This window comes from Macrosteles quadrilineatus, unplaced genomic scaffold (assembly GCF_028750875.1).
Source record: "Macrosteles quadrilineatus isolate MER2022 unplaced genomic scaffold, UCM_ALF_1.0 Scaffold_5__1_contigs__length_97177068, whole genome shotgun sequence".
Classification (NCBI taxonomy): Eukaryota; Metazoa; Arthropoda; class Insecta; order Hemiptera; family Cicadellidae; genus Macrosteles; species Macrosteles quadrilineatus.
Genome location: NW_026542598.1, coordinates 46,396,072 through 46,420,851, shown reverse-complemented (window position 1 = coordinate 46,420,851; position 24,780 = coordinate 46,396,072). Strand labels below are relative to the sequence as shown.

Below are 24,780 nucleotides of genomic sequence, written 5' to 3'. Positions count from 1 at the left end.
TGAATTAACAAACACTACAATATCTCCTTCAAAGTATCTATAGTTTTATTTCCTATATAAATAGTATTAGTTTAACGAGTACTTAGGTTTGCTGCAACAGGGAGGGTAAAAAAAATTTTTTGTGAAATTTTAAATCTGATCAAAATATGTTTATAAACAAGCACACTACTAAAGTTTACCTGACCAACTTATTCTCCATAAGAATAAAATGGGAAGTTTATATAGTTACATATTTTTGTAATTTTCTCCTTACCCATTATATTATTAGGCGCATAATAACATTAATAACGCTTCAATATACTAAATCAGGCTATTTGTTTTTTAAACTCTAAAAAATATTATAGAAAGAAATTACAAAACTTTATGTTTTTAGGGTAAAAAAGGGAAAACCATAACTTTAAATCCTGCTATTAGATTCTAAATCTTAATAAATGAAACACAAGCTTACTTTGGTCCATCCATAAATGCACTGTGTGCTACGTTCAGGGAGCGTAGGTTCTGCAGTGTCCACTCTCCTAAACAGCCGATGAGGTCATTGACAGTCACTTTCAATCCTTGTGTCTCTAGGTCGGTTATTTTGTGGGCTCTTAAAACTTTAAGCCCACGTAAAGTCAGTTGACTAGCATCCGATAAGCAAACTCTCCTGATAACAAAAATGTTGAATATGAATGTCAGACAACTTGAAGTGATATCCTTGGATGCTTTGGGTTAGTTTATGTGGGTTTGATTTCCTACAAGATAAACTCATAAGCCTGTAGGGTTATACAAAAACACATTTAATAAATAGTCAAAGCATGTTAGAGAAAAAATCAACATGCTCATTTAGTATATTGTGTTTATCCACGCATTGGTGGTATTGATAAACCTTTTTTGTAGGGAAACGGTCCAAGCCCTGGACTTGTGGGTGCAGTTTTGAAGAGAACCTACGATAAATTATTGGATGAAAAATTAGTTCGATCCTATAGGCTAGATCGTATCAGATGTTGTTTTCAGACAATATAAGTTAACTTAGGTACCGGTACCTATATAGATTGTAGTCCTAAGTATTAAAAAATACTAACATTTCAAGCTACCTATACGATCGGTAAATATGCATTTTAGGGTTTGCACGCGATTTTTGAAATTTTTTTTTTCATTCTACTCGAAATTTAACGCTGATTCCGAAAATGACGTTCTTTTTCCGCGGAAAACGACCATAACGCGGAAAAACGACCAAAACGACCAAAAACTCTTTTTTTTTTACCAAAACACGTCATGTGGGTACTCAAATTAACCGTAATATTAAGCAGATCACGACTATGCAAGAATTTTTTGGATCCGAGGTCAAATAAGCGAGATTTTCACGTAAATATGCGATGCTATTTTGGATTTTTGCTCTAACTTTTGTCTGTGTTAAAATAACAGCTGATCAGGATCAGCTGGTCATTATTTTATTATAATTGTTTATGTTTTAATTTAACAGGTAAAAGGGATGATACTATGCATAACCTAACTTAACCTAACCTACCCTAACCTAACCAACCTAACCAAACCTAACCTAACCAACCTAACCAACCTAACCTAACCTAACCAACCTAACCTAACCTAACCAACCTAACCTAACTTAACCTAACCTAACCTAATCAACCTAACCTAACCTAACCAACCTAACCTAACCAACCTCACCTAACCTAACCTAACCTAACCTAATCAATCTAACCTAACCTAACCTAATCAATCTAACCTAACCTAACCAACCTAACCTAACCAACCTAACCTAACCTAACCTAACCAACCTAACCTAACCTAACCTAACCAACCTAACCTAACTAACCTAACCAACCTAACCTAACCTAACCAACCTAACCTAACCAACCACACCAACCTAACCTAACCAACCACACCAACCTAACCTAACCTAACCAACCTAACCTAACCAAACTAACCTAACCAACCTAATCAACCTAACCTAACCTAACCTAACCAACCTAAACTAACCTAACCTAACCAACCTAACCTAACCTAACGAGCAACGTGGTAGTGCTACTACAACCAATGAATAGGTTGGTACTGAAAAATTTCCCAGTTTCAAGCATATCTCCCATAATTCTCCCGACTAATTACCCATTATTTTTTACACATTAAATTACAACGATAAACCACGTTAGATGTCTCCCCCACCCAAAACCCCGAATTCCCACCTGTCCCCTAGTGAGTTGGAGTTATTGCTGGTAGTATCACGTTTTCGTGAATATCTCGCTTATTTGACCTCGGATCCAAAAAATTCTTGCATAGTCGTGATCTGCTAAATATTCCGGTTAATTTGAGTACCCACATGACGTGTTTTGTTAAAAAAAATATTTTGGTCGTTTTGGTCGTTTTTCCGCGTTATGGTCGTTTTCCGCGGAAAAAGAACGTCATTTTCGGAATCAGCGTTAAATTTCGAGTAGAATGAAAAAAAAAATTTCAAAAATCGCGTGCAAACCCTAAAATGCATATTAACCATACGATCTTTTAAGAAGAATCTTTTACACTGTTCTGTGGCAGGGGTTGTTTATGATAACAACAAACAAGGTAACATTTATGAAAACAAGTTGATTGGCCAACGCCGAGTTTTTTTTTTTAGAAATAGCCGGTACCATAGGGCCTACTGTATGATAAATTTACAAAGATGTCAATTTATATCCGTGTTATATTTTTCATGAGTTTTGTTATAAAAAGGTTAGGTAACTTATAAAAGCAGCTTCTTTCTGAAAGGAAATAGGCCTATTTATGCTAAATTCTACCTTAAGGTAGGCTACTTTACTTCAGCCAGGTCACGTTCTCTTTTGTCTCTCATTTTGTTTGTATAAAAGTTTGTTTGTTTTGTGACTCTTGTCTTGTGTGTGTGGGTGTTATTTATAGAACTCTGTAGATAACCTTCAAATGAAGTGATTAATTGACACCTTATAAGGGCTGCACTTTAGTTTACCTCCTACACTCATTTGAATGAAAATATTGATCGATATATTGAATAATCGGGTACACTTCCATATCTGTTGGCACAAACAACCAAAAGAAAATATCGATCGATATATCGATTTTTCGATATATCGTTTGGTTAGTTAGGTAAGGTTAACCTAACCTAACTAACCAAACCATAGTATCGAATTAAACAATCGAATAATCAATATTACTCATTCGGTTGTGCCAACAGATATGGAAGTGTACCCGAATAATCTATATATATATCGATATTTTTCATTCAAATTAGTGTAGGACGTAAACTAAAGTGCAGCCCTTGTAGGCCTGATGATGGTTCAGATCAAGAACTGAAACTAAATTAGTTGCCATTACAGCGGCCAAGGATTACAATAAGCCTACTATAATTAAGCAGGTATTTTAAACCATTTTAGGTACATAATACGCCTACAGTAATGCAGAGGCTAAAAAAACTCATTGAAAATAAATTGTATTAATCGTTTGGATACTAAGTTAGTAGGCTACGCTACATTTCACTTAGCTAGCACAAACAACTTCAGCTAAAGTTACCCTAAATGATCAGCTTTGTAGGTAGATAGCCAACATTACCTTAATCTTGTAGTACTAACATCAAAAAGAGACATAACTTGATCACAGAGTTTCTTTTTGGCACACAATGCAGTAAGTAGTTGTTCTGCTATTTCGGTGTGTAAAAATATTTCACTGCCCTTAAAAACTACCCTAATTCCATTTGTTGGAACTCTTGCATTTTGTCTTTGTTCGTCAACACTTTTGTCTACAGGTGATGATTCAAGCCTACTTGTAGCTACAGCTACAGTTGATGAGGTTACTTCACATAAAGAGCCCAGATTTTCACAAATAAAGTCAACACATACATCTTGAAGTGAGCCAGGTGAGTCATACATTTTGTTAATCAGGCCTATTTTATCTAATTATGCTACTGATTCTCTAACTTAAATGAATAGCTTCGTTTCACTATGTTAAAATAAATTTGTAATCTACTAAAATGTTCTTTCCATTAGTGTTTTCTATGTACCAAGTCAAATTTAAGGTTAAAATCACATATCAGTGACACTGACAACATTGACATAATATTACGAATACGATCAGCTGTGCTGTACGTACGGGTACGACGACAAAAGACAAAATAATGATTGTCGATATAGTATCCCATGGTGTAATAAGTAGGTTTGAATTGATACTACACTATAATACCAGCTAATGGATTGTTTCCTGAAATAAAAAGAATTTTTTTCTTTCATTTTATTCTCCTACTTATGTTACTTCAACGAAAAACTTTTATCTGGAAACATTTGAGATGATTGTCACTCTTATAGATAATATTTTGTGAGGTAGTTTGAATTTCAACTTAAGAGGTTGGCTATCCTGATCCTGCTGCTAATATAGCTTCTCGTCTGCAAGTGGTTGTTTTGTATTGATTTGAAGAAATGTCAACCAAGATAAAACTCATTTGTTGATAAACAAGATAAACAGGAAATATCCTTAGAGAAGCATTATAAGTGTTAATCAAGGAATTATTTTTAAACATCCAGTGATGAGAGAGTAGTTTCTTTCCAGCGTGTGTTTAATTCGTGCAGTGACTCCTGTTCTTAAATATTAGATTAGCTTCTATCGAATTTGTCTCTCCATTAGGCCTAGTATTATTGAATTTTTCTCTTAGCAAATTAGCAGTCCACGTTATAATTAATAAATATTCCTTTAACTTTACCAGTTGAGATTCAAGAATGGCTAGTTTAAATGTATCTGATGTAAACCCATTACCACCTGGCTGGGATTGTAAATATGACAATGTTTCAGGAAAGAGGTTAGTAGATCATGTTTTCCTTTTTAAGCAAACCATGTAAAAAACTAATAGACCCTTATCCTTCTTGCCTTTTCTCACAATAAGAAAGGGTCTTTGCACCAGTGTATCCACAAGACCAGAAAAAAAACCCGCTTTTCAGGTCGAGAAAATCCTGTTTTATCCTGTTTTAGCGTGACGGAAAATCCTTTTGTGTCTTGCATGAATTTCGTAAAAAATCTGGTTCTATCCCAAGTGATATTTTTGAAGTAGGCTATCTTGTTTTAAACAATCTCTTTAAACCTTGCCATAGTAGGTACTATCCTGCATCTACCTATCAATTAAAACTATCAATTAATTCTGGATGGTTTTTATCTTGACTTAAATCTAAAAATCCTGCAAAAAAATAAAATTAAAGGTAAAGAGTCTTGTTTACTTCTGCATGCCATTTTTATCCTGCACATGGTCTAAGAATTCTGTTCTTGAAATAAAAATCCTGCTTGCGGAAACACTTGCTTGGTACTGCTTTGCTAATCCACACATTCTGTGCAAGGGCACTGACCTAAACGTTAAACGTTAGAGGTATATATAGTCAATGACGTTAGGCATAGTTCTGATGCAGTTTGTCGTTGATCCACTGTATCTGTTCGCTAAATAACAAATGAATTGCTGTAGATCGTCTCTCTTCATCAACTAGGTTACCAATACAGTAACTTATGTAAATTAACAGCTAAAGCTTTCAGCTCAGCTTTGCAATTTTAAATTTACTTAAATTTTATTCCTGCTTAGGTCGTTTAGTTTGATTTCTTTATAAGCTGATCAATTATTATGTGTTATTAATGGTTGTGATTTTCAAAATAAAAAAGAAGAAAATAAGAAATAAGAACAAAAGTGAATAGCTTAGGCCTTAGGCCTAGTGTCAACTTGACTAATAACTAATTATAATTTTTCAGACAAAAGAATTGATAAAAACAAGGAAAACAATAAATAAATATTTAAAATGTTACACTTGAAATCTTGAAATCTAGTGATTGAATCAATCATCCTTATATATAATACGTGAAGGCGATTTCTACGAAACACTACTCCTCCGTTAATAATGGCCGGATTTTTTCAAACGAGGTGTCAAAATGAAGTATTTTTTGTGTAGACACCCCCTTTCACCAATTCCTGTAATAAAAGTCTTTGGGCTTCGCCCACAGGCCATCAAAATCCCAATGTATTTCTCATGAAGAAAAGTCTTTTTGTTTACTTAAACAGACGAATAAGTTGTATTAATTACAGCTGTTCATAGTAAACACATGATACATACAAGGAGCGTTTGTTTTTAGAGTGAGTTCGTTTTCAGTGTCGATAACTGGAGTAGAGTGAGCCTTCGTTTTCAGAGTGAGTTTGTTTCCAGTTTCGATAACTGGAGTGGAGTGATTGATTACATCATCTTTTAGTTGACTCTTTTAAGTAGGCTAATCGGAAATTGTGACTGTTATTCGTTTTGAAATAACACCTTTAATATTTTTCAATTGCTCGAATTCGAGCAACAGGTGCACTAGTCTGATACATTGAATGAATTATTGTATGTATACTTAGACAACAACCTATCAATTTATGTAGATAATGCATCCTTTCAAATTATTTACATAAGCAATGTACCAGGCAGTTACGGTACTTAGCATATCACATTAATTATTGTTAAGAATTCTAATAAATTACCTACCTTACAATTACTTTCAGATATTATATCAACTATTTTACACGACATACGAGCATGGAAGATCCTAGAGTACAACATACAGAAAATATTCCGCTGCAGGTAAGTTATGTTGGCTTATAATGCTAGAATATATTTATCCGTAGGTTTTATTATCAGCTAGTCCCTACACCTCAACTTTGTCATATTAACTATCAGTATCTAATCCATTTAAGATGGGAGTCACAGGTTAGTGATTTTATAAACGGAGAAGACGTTTTTTAACTTAAATGTAAATAAAGAGGAGTGAGACATCTTTGTAGCTTTGTTACTAAAACAGTAAGTGTTTCTGTAGCCAGAATCATTTATCAAATCCTCAAGATCTAGATCAGTGGGTTCAATTTTTATTAATTAAAAAGTTAATGCATTTCCTCAAGCTCAAGCTTAACCTTTCAAAACTAAAAAGTAATATCTCTAGGGAAAATAAGCCAGAGTCAGACGATTTGAAGTCAAGGGGAAATTTCTTAAGTGCTTTCTTTATTTTAAGAACTTGACTATGATTAGCCTACAAACCTTTTCCAACACTGGGCAGTTTAAAATATAAGAGAATAATGTACATTTTTATAGAAAATAAATGTCTATCTTCTCCTCAGGACTTCACATCAGCAGCAAATCATCGGCTGGGTCTGATGATGGGAACCAATTCTCTGAAACGTCAACAGAGCGCAGCGTCAGACAACAAGCAAGCAGCCACAGACCAGACTGTAGCTAAGATAAGTTCGATGTTTCCCACTGTCAGCGAAACACACATCCGCACACTACTGCTCAAGTGAGTAGGCTAATGAAACATTTGTTAGCTAATCAAAAAAGTGTTTTTTTTTGTCAATGCAATCAGAAAAACATTGCATTTTAAAATCTTCATAGGTGGGCTGATCCTTAAATTTAATATAGACCTATTTTTCAAAGTAAATTTTTTCTCAATTTTGTGTGACTAACCCAACTGCATAAAAGAAAGGTTAACTTTTTTCTCATAGCATAGCTATACTGTGAATATAATTACATTTACTTGAGTAGGACTTTAGGACCATTGAGTATGGATGCTGGAAATTATCTACCAACAATATGAAACAATATACTGTGGTGTCACTGTGTTGGTGTTGCTGTCAACTTCTTTCTTACTGTTTAGCTAACCGATAACAAAATATTTGATAAACAGCTGAAAACATTTTAAAAACAATGTATCCACCAATCATAATGGATGGTTCGGCAGCCGTGTTGCCACAGTTATGTCTGAGCCATGATGTCACAGTTGCCTCGGTTACCGTATGTCCGCAGGTACCACAACCGTGAGGCCGTGGTTATGAGTGCGTTGCAGGTGGAAAAACACCCGCTCACCACACCCGGACCCTACACGCCACCCATGGGTGCCCGTACTCTCCCGGGGGTGGGGTTGTACGCTGTCACCCCTCCAAGCACCCCTAGAGCAGGGTTCCTCCCCCCTCGACTCTCACCTCGTCCCCACTCATCTCCCAAGATGAAGCTCAGGTTTTACTCTCCCCTAGGTGTCCCGGAATGCCGTAGTCGATGTGTCTTTTCTTTGTGTTTGTTTTGTTGAGGCATGTATATTATATGTTTATTTTAGGTTGTAGTTGTAGTTAGATTCGTCTGCTAGACAGCGATACTTATTTTAAATAGTGTTTATTTTGACTCTACAAATAGCTGTGGTATAAAAATAATCGTCCTAATTTTTTGTTAATAGTTTTTTTTATCATCAGTCTTTATGTAACCATCTCTAACTTTTTAAATTGAGAATTATTTAACTCGTTCATTAGCTTAGATCTTTAACCTCACTCTTTCGAGTTCAAATAACATGTTTTTTTAACATGTTTTGAATTGTAACAAAATAAGTTATGTTACCTATTCTTTTAAATATTATCTCGATAGAAAAATGCTTATAACATACAATTGATCAACGTTTATAGATGTATATTAAAATCATTTCACCCATCTTGTCTCCATTAGCTGATTAATTTATGCCTGCATTTATTAAGTATTATACTTTTGAACTTGCTATGCATAAATGATTACCATGTTTTTTGTTGTGAATTTAGTACCGTATGGTAGGTTATCATATTATGTACAACAACCCTTTCTTAATTTTTAATTTGTCCCCTATGTGTAGCATGTTGAACAGTGTTAAAGATTTTTAAATAACATTAATCTATGTTGATATAAATGTTCATTACTTATTACAATTCAAACCAAATGCTAAGAATTTTGTTGACAATCCAATGTATTCTTGTACATATTTGCTGGCATCAAGTATTACTTGACTTGTTTTGCTGTAAAGATATGGTAATACAATAGTCAAAGGTAATAAGTTACTGTACTTAATAATTACAGGTTAAATATTATCATTATTTTGACTTTTTAAAACTGCAAACCAATCAATATATTAAGCTGTTATGTGTACTGTAGAACCTCGATGGTTCGACACTTTGTGGACTAAGAGGGTTTTGAAATATTGAAATGTCAAACTATGGAGTAGATTGAAGATTTACGTACAGGGAGTATTTAAAACTCAAGATAGAGCAAACAAACTAAAATAAGTAGTACTTATACAAATAAGTAAACTTTACACAAATAAACAAACTTATCAACTTATATCTCTACTGTACATTCTTTGGCTTCTTACTGTATAAAATAGTTTGTAATATTCAACTGTTTTTAACTTCCGATGTTAGGAAAAATGTAAATATAAGTTACCCCTATCACTGTATAGAATGGGTAAGGATGGTTGATTTTGCCTGGTCTAAACGCCGAAGGTTATCTTACCTACCTAATCCTTTTGCTTTCGGTTGGCCAGTTGTATTGGCCGTGTTGTTAATTTAAACATCAGTCCATGGCCATTACCTTTGGCAACCTCTCTCTGCAAACCATCTTGGCTCCAGTGCAGAATTCTACCAGCTTAGAATTACTTGAGTTTCAAATTTGCTTAGGCTCTTAGGTTGCATCGCTAGGAGAATCTAAACAAACAACATTCAGTTAAAATATCTGGTCAAAGCAATAGTGCTTCCATGTTAGCCAGTATAGATTGTGTCAATTAGAGTGGCAGCGGGATGAGCATGCACACAAGAACCCTTCCCCCACCACTGCTGCTTTTTAGCGAATTTCCCCATAGGGAAGACGCTATTGCCGAAGGTTTAAACTTGATAAGACCTAGGCTCGGGATTGATTTACTTTTTCATTTTGATGTCCCCAGAGGCCAAAAAGACACCTCAACAACTTATTCCCATTGGATTAATTGAATACCACCAGCATCGAGTGTGACTCTCAGTATTGTTGGGAACATTCCCCTCATCAATCTCACTGGCCATCCTAATTGACATGATCTATCACTGGCTATCCGAGAGGCAAGATAATAATGTGAAATTTATATTACTTGCTGTACAAAAGATAGCGGCCATTACAGCTAGCTACCTGACCGAATAAGTATAAAAAAAACTCTTGCTTATCGCACAAGGTTAACTGGTGCTTACTACCCTATACTGTACCTAAAAAGTGCTCAGTGCCTGTAGTATTTCATTAAGCATTCTAGTTGACTCCCGTATGTTGCCTAGGTACCTGAAGAGTGTATTCCCAGTGGTTGAGGAGACAGTTTTGCTTGACACTCTGAGCAGTTCGGACAACAATGTCCACCGTGCGACGCAGACGCTGCAGTCTATGGGGTTTGACAAGCGGGCGACGCCCCCGCCAAGAGTGTGTCTTCAGAAACAAACACCTTCTACACAGTCTGCCCCCCCGGTGCCGCAGCACTCACCCCCCGCCAGGATGAAGAGCGTGGAAGAAAAGCAAGAGAGTGAGTATTGGTTTTACCTAAGGTTTGAGGACTACTTTATTCCTGAAATATTTCTTGTTTGGTCAAGTTACCCACTCAAACATTATGTAATGGTTTACATTAATGAAAGCTTGTGACATGGAAATAACCTTTGATTCAAAATATTTAAATACTAAAAGTTACAAGCTATAGACATACCACGAACAAAACAACCTGCGCAGAAACGAAAAGATCACGTGGTTCGCGCCGGTAGGTGTGGCGTACCATTCAAACCTGCGCGGCTCGAAACGGCCCAGGGTTCTTTTGTTTCTGGTATTACTATAGCTGCAGTGGCTTATTTTATGCAATTATCAAAATGTATTTAATCAAAAACCCATGGTAGGATATACATTTTTAAGTTTAAGAACATAAACAACAGTATTATTTAACAAAATAAATGTCAACGCTGTTGAAACATGAGATGAAAAAATACCCCCACCGCAGCAAGACTACAGTCTAGGCGAATTTCCCTAATCTTTGGCCTGATTGGCTTTTTTACTAAAATATTTCCTTAAAATTTTGTCAAATTTTATTCCCCATTAATATTAGGTTTAACGAGTTCTTAGGTTTCCTGCTACAGAGTTGGTAGGAAAGTGTATTTTTTGTGAAATATATTAAGAACTTGGTATGAAATAAATAAATTTGCCAAAGCATCTGCAAACAAGCAAACTACAACATTTGTCTTATTCTCCATAAAAATAATAAGGGAATTTTAAATTTGCAGTTTTTTTTGGGGAATTTTCTTCAAAACCATTAAGCGAACAACGCCTCAATATGGGGGACAAAGGTCCTGGACGGTAATAGCTTATTTGCTCATTCCTAATGAGGTTGAGGAATTTGCTAAAAAAAGCCTGTAAGGTAAAGTCCTGAGCTTTAAATTTTATATTTAAGGTAGGTTTTGTCATTATCAGATGTTCTGTTAAATCAGTGTCTATGGGCGGCGACGACAATGTTTTGTATAATGTTTTGTTGTTTTTGTTTTTTTGTTTTTGTTTTGGTTTTGGTTTTTGTTGTTTTGTACAATGTTTTGTAACAATGGACAAAACACTTATATTCACCAACACTTCAACCTCATTATTTCAACTGTGTATAGTGCCATCATGGTGACTTGAAATCGGTAATATGTCATTTATTGGCATGCTTGGTCAATTGTACTTAAGTCAAGTCACCCAAATATGTCTATCTACATTTTAGCCACGATGTTGATGAATATTGATTTTGTGTTAGTGTATTGTTTATTTTGGGCAAGGTCGCACCCAAAGACCACGGATCTTCAGTATGTAACCATGAAAGCATATCTTTGAAGATAAAATGTTTTGTTGTTTCGCAGTGAAGGTTCGGCTGAGGGAAAAACACCCTGACGTAGCCGAGAGAGTTGTCTCCATTGCTCTGGACAGTGTGGACTACGATGAGACCAAGGCAGATCAAATACTGACCATGGCTGATGAAACGCCTCCAGCTACAGAAGACAAGAAAAATCCCGACTCTAGGTAAGACTGCTACTCACTGACTGATTTTATCCCAAAGACATGGATTTGTCATGTTTCTTTTATTAAGATGAAATTCTTTATTTTCCATTCTCGATCTCATACTAAGTCAACTTAAAACTTGCAACTTTTCTTAATCAACACATATTGTTTGAAGTAGTTAATGAAATTCTCATACTCAACCAACTGTTTGCAGTAGTGGACATGAAGTGATGAAGGAGATCATTGTAGAAGAGCCGTCTCAGCCTCCTTCTCCTGAATCTCCTCCTGACAGTCCCTCCGGAAAGAGGAACAAGAATAACAGAAACTCCAGGTAGGCCTACTTACATCTTTAACACATTAAGCACATTTCGTAAATATGGTTAACAATCTGTTTGAATTTTGCAGGCGTATTTCTAGGGTTGCATTTTCTTCTGTGGGGTTGCACAATTGATGCAGAGTAGAGTAGCTATTAATTATCATACCAAAATGGAATCCAGATAAGTGTAAAGGTCAATTACATGGAAAATAACAAAATTGAATGTTAAAAATCATTAAATGAATACAGTTTCTTGGATATCAAATCCATGTAAGGTTTTAATTTCTTTTAGGCCTATACTAAAACCACTAACTTTTTCATTATTTCAAAACATCGTTGCAAATTACATAAAAAATGACTGTCAATTAAAAAAAAAACATTATTGTAATGGTAAAATATAAGATATGAAGCGATACACAACTACTCAGCCAAATGTCTCAATTCACACCAAAATTAAGACATGAGGGGTAGCAGAGAGATAAACAAGTATAAGGGTTGATGTACTTGTGGGTTGATGTACAGTTGAACCTCGTTTGTACGAACCTCGTTAAAACGAATTCCTCGATAAGACGAATTTTTTTTAATCCCCTTGACACTTTCATATAGGTCAATGCTAAAAACACCTCTATACAACGTAGTAATTAAGTTAAAAACCTCCATAAGACGAATTTGTTTGTGACATGGGCTAGGACTGATTAACCTCTATACAACGAATATTCTTAGCACAAAACCTCTACAAGACGAACGTGACCTCTATAAGACGAATTTATCATAATCTTAACCTCCATAGTACGTAGTTTTCAAAACAAACAGAAGCTTGTCTCAACATGAAACCCCCACCCATCCCTCCTCCTTCCTCAATCATTGTTTGGAAAAACCTTGGAGCAAGGAGAAACCTCTATAAGAAGAATAACAGCAGCATTAAACCTCGATAAAACGACCCTCTTTATTAAGAATACCTCTATTGTACGAATATTTCCCGTACCCCTTGAAATTCGTCTTATAGAGGTTCAACTGTATAAGGGTATAAGGGTTGATGCACTTTGTGGTATGTAGCTCACTAAAACATCAAAAGAACTAAGTCAAGTATCAAGTGCAGACGCCTAAAGCCTGGTACGTATTTTCCAATACAGACAGAGGCAGCGAATAGGGATTGTCTTGACATACCCACTATAGTATCATGACGCAATCATACCACACAATTTCTCGGTACTAGATTGTATAACACAAAAGGTCGATAAGTGAAAATCGGATATTAAAAACTCTACTGCACTGATAAAAAAATATGGTGTCTTATTCTCCACCAGCTACTTCTTGATGATTCGTTGTGTCCAGGAGCAAAATGGTTTTCAAAAGTACAACTCTGTTGAATATAACAATGTGTGTTTTTTTTTTATGTGTGTAAGGATAATTTGTTCCATAAAGGGCAATTGAATTTTAAATTATAGATACGGTAATATTTTAAAATCTGATAATATTTATAATAGCCTATAAGAACTAACCGACCTACATATAAGATACATCCTTACTGACACACAATTAATTTGTTATACAATAATATTCAAATAGCAAACGGTGTACGGTTTTCATAAAATGCATTATTTTTTATTTTTATTTATTACTTAGCTAGCACATTAATTCATAACATTTATTTTTTACTACTATCTCAGCAGGTTTTGTGTAAAATTCTGTGTTTTTAATGAAAACCTATTACTTTTGATGCAGTTCAGAGACATTGCTCGCAATTGTTAAATTTGTTATTACAAATATTTTCTTCTACTTTCCACCAAACAAAGTTTTATGAAAAACATGTTTAAACAACGGAAGAATAGTTATTTGTGCAACTAGTGAGAAAAGTGAGCAATTGACTCACTCGAGAGAAATCCTTACTCACGAGCCGTAGGCGGGTGAGGAATGGTTTCTCGAGTGAGGCAATTGTACTTTGAACTCGAGTTGCACATTATACTCTTCCTACAGTTACCATAAAACAAATAAATTTGTGAAGAAACGTAACCTATTTTTACACAAAAGTGAACTTTTAATATAACATTTAATGTGAAGTGACAAATACAACAGTACAACAGCTGACCAGCTGATTTACAGCCAGTGCTGCCAACATATTTCGCGCGCATACGACGTTGCCTGCAGGCTACGCGCTCACTATTTCGTGCCTTCACGTTGCAAATCTGGAGTGAGACAAAGTAATTAGAGTGAGACAATGTTAACATTGTCTCACTGATGAGCGAATTGGCCACTTTGCTTTCTCAAATCAGTGAGAGAACATGTACATTGTTAGGTAACTGTAGGAAAAATTATTTAACAAACTACCAACTAATATTCAAAACTTAAAATTATAAGAATACAAAATAAAATTAAAACAAATCCTTACTGAAAATGCTATCTACTCTATGGAAGACTTCAATGACAAATTCATCAAAATTTAAAGAGTTTGATTTAATACTAAACCCAAAATGGAGATCTCCGTTGGAAATAAATAAAACCTAATTGTACTGTCGATACAATTTATATTGTCAATTACATAAAGTATAATTTACAATCTGAAATAAAAAAAATAGAGGCAATGCCAATAGCTAATATTGAACATTAATGGTTTTTAAATAACATTGTCATTGCGGTTTAAATCTGATCTAATCTACAGACAGACAAAGTAATTACATAATTTTTAATCTCCAATTGATGTTTGATAATGTTAGTGAACGCTAGATATTGTTCTGGAAAAGTTTGTTTCTGTGGATTGGGAGTGTTTATTTAGTTGTGCTGTGCTGTATCAAAGTAAAAGTTTTTTGATAAGAATACTACTTTAAATATTCATGAATTTTCTAGTCCATCATGGAAAACCCTTTAGTTGCTCTTTGGTTTCTGTACCGTGTAGCATTCCTGGGTGCTTCAAGTGTTGCTGATAGATCGAGTGGAAAACCGCAAGATTCACATCTCTCTCCCTTGCCAAATTACGTTGTGGCAAATGTATCTAATCTCCAAGCCGTTCAAGATTCTTCCATCCGGAAAAAAGCGGCTGCACTCTCATTTCCTCTGTGCGAACAAGACAAACGGGACCTAGAAACTTTGGAAATGAAATTCGACAATGAAAAAGACTGTGCTGGGCTTGCAGCTCCTCAGATCGGTATTTCAAAAAGAGCGATAGTTTTCAAAGTCGACGAAGAAGAAGGAGTCAAAGGTTTTCCTAGATCCGTCTGGATCAACCCTACTTACGAGAAGGCGAGTGATGAAACAGAAGTCGCTTATGAACAATGTTTCTCGGTGCAAGGAGTCACGGCGCCTGTGAGACGGTACAAGTGTATAAACTACGAAGCGAGAGACGTGAGTGGGAATATCGTTCGAGGTCGTGCAGAAGGATTTTCGGCAAGAGTCATTCAACACGAAACAGATCACTTGAATGGTATACTTTTTATCGATCTGGTCCCAAAGGAAAAGATCATTACTATACAGGAATTCAAGAAGCTTTTGAAAAAGTACGAAGAAGAAGAATCAAGGAGAAATAAAGCTAAACGATAGTTAAAGATTATTCTTTGTTCTTCAGTTTTCATCTTGTAAATACATTTTTGTAATTTTATCTTTGACTTTTTTAAACGTTCCTAAATCAGTGTTTGATAAGTGTGAATTTCGAAGTGGATAGAATGACCGGTTTATTGTAAGCCGTTGTGACATCAATAATATTTTTCTCATGAAGAAATATAACAAAGCTACTCTCACCACCACTCCGTACCGTTAGAAGTATGGGAAGTCAATAAACAGTTTGAGTATAACGCCAATAAGTGAATTCAAAATTCCAAAATCTTATCCACATAACACACAATAAAAAATTCAAGATTGGATTTTATGTCAAATTTGGAACCTTTACACTTTATTTTCAACCAACAATTAGTTTGAAAATAATGTTGAATGTGTCAGCTGATGCTATTATAAACTCCCCTTGGTTGTAACGGCTGTATCTATTATGCATTAAGCCACCCTAACTACTGTTTCCACACTTTTCATAATGACATTTCCTATTCGAGTGACACACCTATCCACCAGTCGAGCTGTATTTCCTTGTGTTTTATCTACGAGTTGAATTCTTATTGTTTGGTAAGATTTATTTATAAGTTTTAATTAGGTTGTATATTTTAAATTATAGATGGTAAACTTGAAAATATATTATACTTCAGTTAGGGTAAACTATTTAAACAATCTATCTATATATTAATAGGCAAGCATGTTTCTTTAAAACCTTTTTTCTCAGCTTGTGTGCATCGTGGGGTAAATCTGCGCATACCGTTAGAAAGCAATTTTCCTGTAGGTGTGCAGAATCCCTTTATAAATTTAAATAGGCTCAAAGATAAGCACAAAAAATGAGTTTGAAAATTTGAAAAAATTAACATGGATTTTATGCGTTGCCATGCTGGTGACGAAATAACAACGAAATATAAACAGAAAATCAAAACAAATGGAAGAAACTCCAATCACATGTTTTATTTACAGTGTGGGGTGAAAATAGAGAAGTGAGTACATTACATATTTTTGGTCGAGTTTCGACCACTGGACGACCTCTCGTAACTGTAAATGAATAAACCTAAATTTAAAATAAATATTATTTGATAGTAAAGTGCCTGGCAGCTGAGCCATGCTAGGTTGTGTTTAATTTGTTTCCTTGGTTAAAAATGGAAACATGTAAAATTTACAAGAAAATTAGGTTTTTATCACAAATAAAAATATACATTGATAAAAATATTGTATGAAATTAAACTAAATGTAAAGAATGGAGGAGAAATAGTTCCTTAACAAGAATCTTTTCATAGATATTTGTCACCGAAAGTCATTTAAAACCATCGTAAATTAAATTATCACACTCGCGCTATTGACACAGTCAATGATAAATACAAAATCACATTTGTATTTTAAACAGTAATACTGTGTGTTGCAAACCAATAGAAATGGTGTTTTTACTAATGTTTGTCTTCTTCACTAGTTTTGCTGAGTTATTGGTGAAATTCACAAACCAAACTTTGCGCCCTAAAAGTTTGCAATTCTAAACTTTCAGCATTTTGCTGCTATATTTCAAGATAAACTTTGCAAACACACAAACAAACAGACAATAATTCTATTAGAGTATAGGATAAGAAATTTTTTATACTTAGCTGATTAGTAAACAGATAATAACTGGTAAATATCAGATTTTGGAGGTTTCCACTACTATCAGTCTAGATACATTTATGAATCATAGTGCATATTGTGAGCTGTAAGTGGAGTTTCATTAAATTATTATTATTAACTATATTTTTGTCTCTCTGAAATTCACATTAGTTCTTAGTTTCTCTTGAATACATGTTTAAAGTTGGTTTTTATTTATCTAGGCCATAGTGGCACTTTAAATGAAGTCAATTTAAACACTTTTTATGAAAAGCGGTCTAACCCCTTTAACGTTTTGTAGATGTGCCGAGGTGCTAACCACCACGCCCCCCCCCCCAACACACCCTTATTCTTAAATAGTTAAACCGACAAAATCTACATTTATTTTTTAAATTTTTTATCCAAATTATTTGTTCATGAGCCATTGGTTTGGAGTTCGTTGTAAGCTGTATAGGCAAATAAAACTGTCCCTAATTCAGTTTTCCCTCCACAAAAACCATATGATAATTAATTATACTAAATCTGATAATATCATGTGCCTTCATGTTTTTAATCAAAACAAATTTCCAACACAGGTACGAGTTGAAGCTCAAGCAATAAGTTTAATGATATTTTATGTTTCTAGATCTATCGACATGACCGACTTCAGTGGTTATCGTTCTCTGCTCACCAGACCAGCTCTGGGACCTAATCCAAGACTTGTTCGCGGACCTGATCAATCATTGTTGCTGTAAGTATAGGTGTGAAAAGTGAAAAGCTTCTCTTTAGGAACTGACCAAAACATATACTTGATTCACACAAAAAAAAAAACATAATTTATGTTTCTACTTAAAGGATTTGCCTTTTAAACGAGTTATCTTTAATATTATCATAGCTTGTTAACACTCACTAACCTAATTTAGTACCTGTAATGTTTAAAAACTTAAAAGTAATGTAAAAAAGAACTTTGTTTCAGCTAAAAAATATTCAAAATCTAAAAACATGAGAGATTGTTTGAAACTAGTCTTGATAAAGGTTCGCAAACAAGTATTTTATTAGATGGTTTGATCTAGTACAAAATTATATGAATATGCTTCATCTAACCCTTGCCACTTGATTTACTCAATAACACAGCTTTCTCTTAAATTCACATGTTAATGTTTGAAATAAACAACATATTTGACAAAGCAACAACCAACTCAAGGACGACAGAAGACAGATATCAGCTGAGGTAACACCTGACACAACACTCTTCACTTATCACTAGTATTACACATCAAAATCAATCAGCTGCTTATTTACGTTTCTTTCATCGTCTTTGTTTTCATCAAATGGATTCCCTCGAATAATGCATGCTGCAGATTAAGTTATAATATTTCAAAAGGAAAGCCTTTCAACCTTTCAAAAGGTTTTTGAAAGGATATAGCAAAATTATACATTTAAGTTTATTGTTGCTGGTGGTGAGTTTATCTTTAACACGTTTACTGCGGCATGTCTACAATCGGAGACATCAGCTACCCCGCCCGGGTGTGCATGCCTCCTATCGGAGACATTATTTGTCATGACATTGTAATGCGATTATATTTCGTCTAGCGATTGAGAAGGAAACGCATATTGTGCATTAGCGTGCACGTTAGGATAGGTTTTTTAATTTCATGTTTGTCAAGGTTACTGCCAATATTCATATTTTCCAAAGGGCTTTATTTTTGTGTTTGTTGACGTGGTTTATTGTTTAGATGAACAACGTCGTTGTAGCATGTTAGAAATGTTATGACAACGATACTGTAGAATAACGATACTGAATTGCATTGTGGAAGGAACATAACCTCAAAACTTTGCTTGATCACTTTTTAGCGGTATGTTTTGATTGAGTATCCGGGTACTTTGCCTCTGCTTTTTCCATCCATTTGGCAATACTGAGGGCCGGCTAGCAGTTTTGTTTAGTTCTGTTATCTATTGGTTTTTTTTTTTTTTTTTTTATAACTGTGCACAACGACTGGGAGACAGTACATGCTATAATATGCCTCTACTATTTGATGAAACTGAATTCAAACATTTTCGCGAACTCATCCACACAGTGCATTAGCTGCCGGCGCTCCCGGCAGCGGGCGACCATCACGCAGCCACAGCAAAGGTGTTAAAGAATGATTTTGCAAACATTTTTGAACGATAATGGTGTTGCAGTGCTATTGATTTCTCTTATTTCATTTCATAAGTCTGATAATCTACCAAACACTAAACACTTGTTTACCAACAGGCCCTTGATTTTATAAACAATTTTTTTTTAGTGACCTTCTATGGGAATTTTTTGCCTTTCACATAAATCTTTGTAACTTTATTTTGAATGGTTATTTCTTTTTATTTGCAAACTCATCATTAGAAACTCATTTTTAGTACTCATGTTAAGTAAAAACAATATAATTACCGATCTCATCATAAATATAGAATGTGCATGTATCAATTTATTATACTGAATAGAATTTGTTTCCTAAAACAATTTCATCATTATATCAGTACAGTAGATATATGTATGCAACATTTTATAAAATCAAAATCTGTTTCATCCCCAAACATCCCTTCCTAAGCCTTCATTTGCTCAGAGTTACAATAATTTTACTTATTACAGATTACTTAACAAAATTGGTTCAGATATCTAAAGAAACGCAAGTTTGTACAGAGTTGCCTTTAGTTATGCCAGATAACAGTTAGTACCTTGAAAGAAGTATAAGATAGCAGTGTTAGCCTATAAACAAATCTACATGAGTGAGATTGTACCAAACAAATCACCATTATTACCCTCCGAAATCAGATGTTATTATCCGTTTTTGCCATTAAAACTCAATATTTCTACCAAAATATTTTCTTAATTATCGCCCAATTCTCCAGGAAAGAATAGGCTAACAATTCCAGAAAAAAATAAAAATTCCTATGTCCTTACGTCATATAATTGACTATTGGATACAGAAGTTGGATCAATAGTCAAAGGTCATACATAGGATCACACATATCACTTTTGGTATCTTTTACTTAAGGCTAGGTTTCTACTTTTGGGAGCGAGCTGGTATACATGGTACAGAGCCGAGACTTTGGTCCCCAATGCCCGTGCTCAAACCCTGTCTAATGGATATTATCCAAGTGATAATAGCGCAACCTCTAGCCTAGCCTGAAGTATTGTAAAAAAAAAACAATCACGAGCTAGAGCTTTGTTAAAATTAAATATAGGTATCTTTAGATTGCTTATTGATGGGATAGCCAGTTAAAGCCCGCTATTGACATGTACATGACAGTGTGTCCCACAGGCCGGACTACGTAGCCTGGTGTGGTAGTGGGGGTTTGGCACGGGGCCCCGACCCTCTGCACTGTGAGGGGCCCTCCTCTCCTCGGGGCCCCGACCCCTCTCTACGCAAGGGCCCTCGTGCTGGACTTGCCCGAGGCAGTATCTACTCTCAGCTTGCTGCTCTCTCATTGGCCGAGTCTCGTGGCAAATAGCGGTGGTGCTTCACCTTGTAATGGACGTTAATGAAGAACTGCAAGCCTGCGTAACTTTTGAATAACGTAATTATAAAACAATAGTTATAATTGTACAAAACTATTGTTTAGGTTATAATTGATAGGAAAGCTAAGTCGCTAATTAGGAATGTTCTTTAAAAAGGATAGTTCAAACTAGCTTTCCTGAGAAAAAGACCAGAAGCTAATTTACACACAATAACAGGTCACAAAACATTCCTTTTGGAAAAGCCTCCTTATAGGGAAAATATCACATTAATTGTGATCAAAATTTGGTGGACTGTTGTGTAATATCAACTACTACCTGAACTTTTTTCTTAGGTAAGTTGGTGTATCAATTCCTTGTAAAACTTAACCCTGGTATTTTGGCCTGATAAAAGACTTAGAGTAGAATGAAGAGAAATCTCATTTGAAGCTTTGCAAGTGTTGTCAAGTCCTGTGTAAGGACGAAATATCAGTATGTTTTGTGACCTTTAGTTGTGTATTGATTAACCCCTGAACTCAAATTTCCTAAGGTAAGCTAAGATTTTCAAAATTGGAGTACACAAGAGAAAAATATGTGTTTTACATTCCTATTCAATACATCTGTTTTAGTATTAAGTACGACACGCCTCTTAACCTGTGTTCATTTACGATACATTCCGCTTACTCTTTACACTACTGGATTCTGAAAGGTACATATCACTGAACAGACGTATATTTTGTATTTCTTCTGTACACAAAAAGAGTAAGTGAGTTTATACACAAAGAAAAGAAGTATTGAAAAGTGCTTCCACCGTTTGGAAAAAGACAAAATGCATGTTGAATGTTTTGTTACTTCGACATGTGAAAATTGTTACTTAAAAGACATACCATTCCAGTTTCTTGCTACCTTTTTCCAAATGACATGGCAGGTAAATTTGCATGTGGCTTTCTTATTTAAGTTTATATTTTAGTGCCAAATTAAATTATGACCCATCTCGTACTAATGGTGAGATAAGTAGATGTAGTTTTGCTGAAAAAAAAAATAGTAAGTAGCCTTAGGGCCATACGAACATGAATATAATTCTATAAATACACCTATATAAAATGCTATGGTTGAAATTTACTAACCCAAAGCTTGATGGTAAGACAAGTTTGTGCTCTTTATTTGTTGTATAATCTAGTCTTGCCTTATTTTAAGCTTTGAATGTACTTTAATAACCTTGGTATTTGGTAGTTGACAAACTCACACAGGTCTAGGTGAACCACTATAATTATACCTGTGGCAGTTCTTAAATTTTCTTTAACTCTAGATTTTCCTGTCAAAGAGGAAGGTTGTTGACCTTTTGAAGTATACAAGATTGTGTATCAGTATTTTTATTTTCTGGTGTCATTGTCTGTTTACCACTAAAAAAACTTATATACATGTCTTAACCAGGTGTTTTGTTTCTCCATGGTTAAACAATGTTTTGCATTTTCTTATTTTAGTATTCTTTTTTATTTATGTTTTACAAGATGTATTTTGTTACGGGTTATCAACATTCTTAAGTTATCATACACGTAAGTAAAGCATGAATAAGTAAGTTGTGAAGTGTTTAAACAAGCTCTTTGTGAATTGTATTCATATTTTGTTTGTCCCAAGTTGATGTCTAGTGAAATTTTGGCATACAGTAATAGAATTAGTCTCGATTATTCAACTTAATTCGTCTGCAGCAAGGTTAAATAAGCAGAGGTGTCAATAATTTGAATAATAAAATATAATTTCCCACTAGATCATATAATTACCCACTAGATCATATCAAATTATCCTCTCAAAACTACTGATATCGGAAATCTGCACAATGTAATGTTCATCACACTGTAGTTTTTGTGTTAGCGATAATTTCCCTGGAATTTGTTTCCAAAAGACAATATTCTTTATTTACAAATTCGTAGAGAGAATAATACATGCGTGAAGCAGCAAGACAATGAGTTTCCAGAGCTTTGTCTTGAAGAGCTTGCGAGTAAGATTTACTTATCATCATTGTTAGTTTATCTACTTTTCTGCCAAACACTAACATTCACTTTTAAAACCACATGAGCTAGATACAAAAATTGATAAAATAATGTTCATGGCAAAAAATTGCTGCACTTTACTTTAGGTCCTACACTCATTCGAATGAAAATATCGATCAATATATCGATTAATCGATCATTTGATATATCGTTTGGCTAGTTAGGTAAGGTTAACCTAACCTAACTAACCAAACGATATATCAAATGAAACAATTGAATAATCGATATTTTCATTCGAATGAGTGTAGGACCTAAAGTAAAGTGCAGCCCAAAAAATTTTATGGCTTTTCAGAGTCCTTTGGGCATAGAAGTTTATAATCTCAGTGCACTAGATATTTAAGCTACAATCACTTTAGAATTTGGAAAAAAAATGAGATGTTAAATAACTCATCAGCGGCTGTTTGAAATTAACAAAACATAGCTCTTATGGCGGGTAAATCCAAGATGGTCGTCATCTCAGTTGGATAATTGAGACTTACCATGTTACCTTTACAGGCATTGAAGAGATTTTTAAATAAGGGTTTAAGTGCAATAATTGATAACAGTTACCCGACAAGCCAAAACAGAATGCTGATGTTATTGATGTATGATTGTTTACCCTTCCATTACTTCACCATTAGTGTTGTGTAACTCTTTGTTGAATGTATCATGTTGTGTTTGTGTGTTAGTTTACGTTACTTGACTCTTGTATTGTTATGAACTTATTGATTAAGGTGGGGTTAAATTCTCTCTTGCATTAGTTCAGCATTAGATGGTGTGTATATTAAAAAGTTTTGTCAATTAGTTCACTTGGGTCGCTACTGGTTCTATAAACAAAAACTAAGCAATATCATTTAAAAAACGGACAACTACAATTTAAGTCGTGGAGAAAAGTAGCATCCTCAACATGTTTAGGGTGTACAGTTTATACATTTACCTAGTGAAAATGTTGGTTTAAATCTCTGAAAAACCTTTTATGGTCAAAATATCTTTTTCCTACAGTTACCTAACTATGTACATGTTCTCTCACTGATTTGAGAAAGCAAATTGGCCAATTCGCTCATCAGTGAGACAATGTTCACATTGTCTCACTCTAATTACTTTGTCTCACTCCAGATTTGCAACGTGAAGGCACGAAATAGTGAGCGCATAACATGCAGGCAACGTCGTATGCGCGTGAAGTACGTTGGCAGCACTGGCTGTAAATCAGCTGGTCAGCTGTTGTACTGTTGTATTTGTCACTTTCACCAATTTATTTGTTTTATGGTAGGCCTAACTGTAGGAAAAGTATAATGTGCAACTCGAGTTCAAAGTACAATTGCCTCACTCGCCTACGGCTCGTGAATAAGGATTTCTCTCGAGTGAGTCAATTGCTCACTTTTCTCACTAGTTGCACAAATAACTATTGGTCATTAGTAGAAAGTTTTACAGTTGGAGTTGACCTTTTGATTGCTAACACCAACCTAATTATTTGCTCAATGTACACTTTCCCCCTTAAATGATATCATGCTGTATCTATATTTTTCTATGTAGTCTCGATAGTTTTAAAGTTGTTCTTACAAATTATTTTTTCTTTATTCACTCAGCACTAGTTTAATCATCACTTCGCAGTAGTTTTAAAAATAGGTCAATTCTTTTTTGGGTCTATTGGTGCAAATTTTATGTTTTAGCATAGAAAAACCAATTAACTAAAAGTTGATTATTTTTTAGTTGTTGAATTTTTATTTTTTAAATAACCTAGAAAATTGTATTTAGCCAAGTCATATAGCAAAAGTGTTTTTTTCTGCTTCTAATTCAATTTTAGATCTCTATCTTTGAAGTAGTCATAGATTAGATAGGTTTCAGTACTTTTGAGCAGTTTAGAAAACTTAGAACTATTAAGTAATGTCCTGTTTAGTTACCATCATGTGTGCTGAATGTGGGTTTGACGTTTTAGTAGGAAATGTTCGTAGGAAAGGTCTAAAATGTGTTTGACCAATTTGTGATATCAATAAGTCATAAGAATTTGTCAAACTGAGTGTCAGAGAGCTATTTTCATGT

At 34.5% G+C, this 24,780-nt stretch overlaps 2 protein-coding genes across 5 annotated transcripts in view; one reads left to right on the top strand and one right to left on the bottom strand.

Moving 5' to 3' along the window:
* Positions 1-4,024, bottom strand: part of LOC128994049 (protein zyg-11 homolog B-like) — a 23,792-nt gene extending 19,768 nt beyond the window's left edge. The window contains exons 1-2 of the mRNA XM_054418262.1: positions 3,550-4,024; positions 449-643 (exon numbers count right to left, since the gene is read on the bottom strand). Coding sequence (XP_054274237.1) covers positions 449-643; positions 3,550-3,866 — 512 coding nt within the window. The 5' untranslated portion in view covers positions 3,867-4,024. The remainder of the gene's footprint in view (positions 1-448; positions 644-3,549) is intronic.
* On the top strand, positions 3,807-24,780 carry LOC128994050 (uncharacterized). 4 transcript variants are annotated; one of them, XM_054418265.1, is made up of 9 exons: positions 3,807-3,853; positions 6,494-6,572; positions 7,103-7,278; positions 7,785-7,994; positions 10,070-10,308; positions 11,657-11,816; positions 12,010-12,126; positions 17,885-17,989; positions 20,526-24,780. In XM_054418265.1, exons 2-9 carry the CDS (start codon positions 6,528-6,530, stop codon positions 20,725-20,727), a joined length of 1,254 nt encoding a protein of 417 aa, XP_054274240.1. In that variant the 5' UTR covers positions 3,807-3,853; positions 6,494-6,527; the 3' UTR covers positions 20,728-24,780. The 4 variants fall into 4 exon arrangements, with proteins under 4 accessions (XP_054274240.1, XP_054274239.1, XP_054274238.1 ...); XM_054418264.1 differs by lacking the exon at positions 3,807-3,853 and adding an exon at positions 4,423-4,786 and having other exon boundaries at positions 20,538-24,780; XM_054418263.1 differs by lacking the exon at positions 3,807-3,853 and adding an exon at positions 4,423-4,786.

Coding starts and splice junctions, on each gene's coding strand:
- LOC128994050 (XM_054418263.1), top strand. CDS start 4,707: ATGGCTAGTTTAAATGTATCTGATGTAAACCCATTACCACCTGGCTGG. Junction 10,309..11,656: donor CGTGGAAGAAAAGCAAGAGA/GTGAGTATTGGT, acceptor GTTGTTTCGCAG/TGAAGGTTCGGCTGAGGGAA. Junction 11,817..12,009: donor AAGAAAAATCCCGACTCTAG/GTAAGACTGCTA, acceptor AACTGTTTGCAG/TAGTGGACATGAAGTGATGA.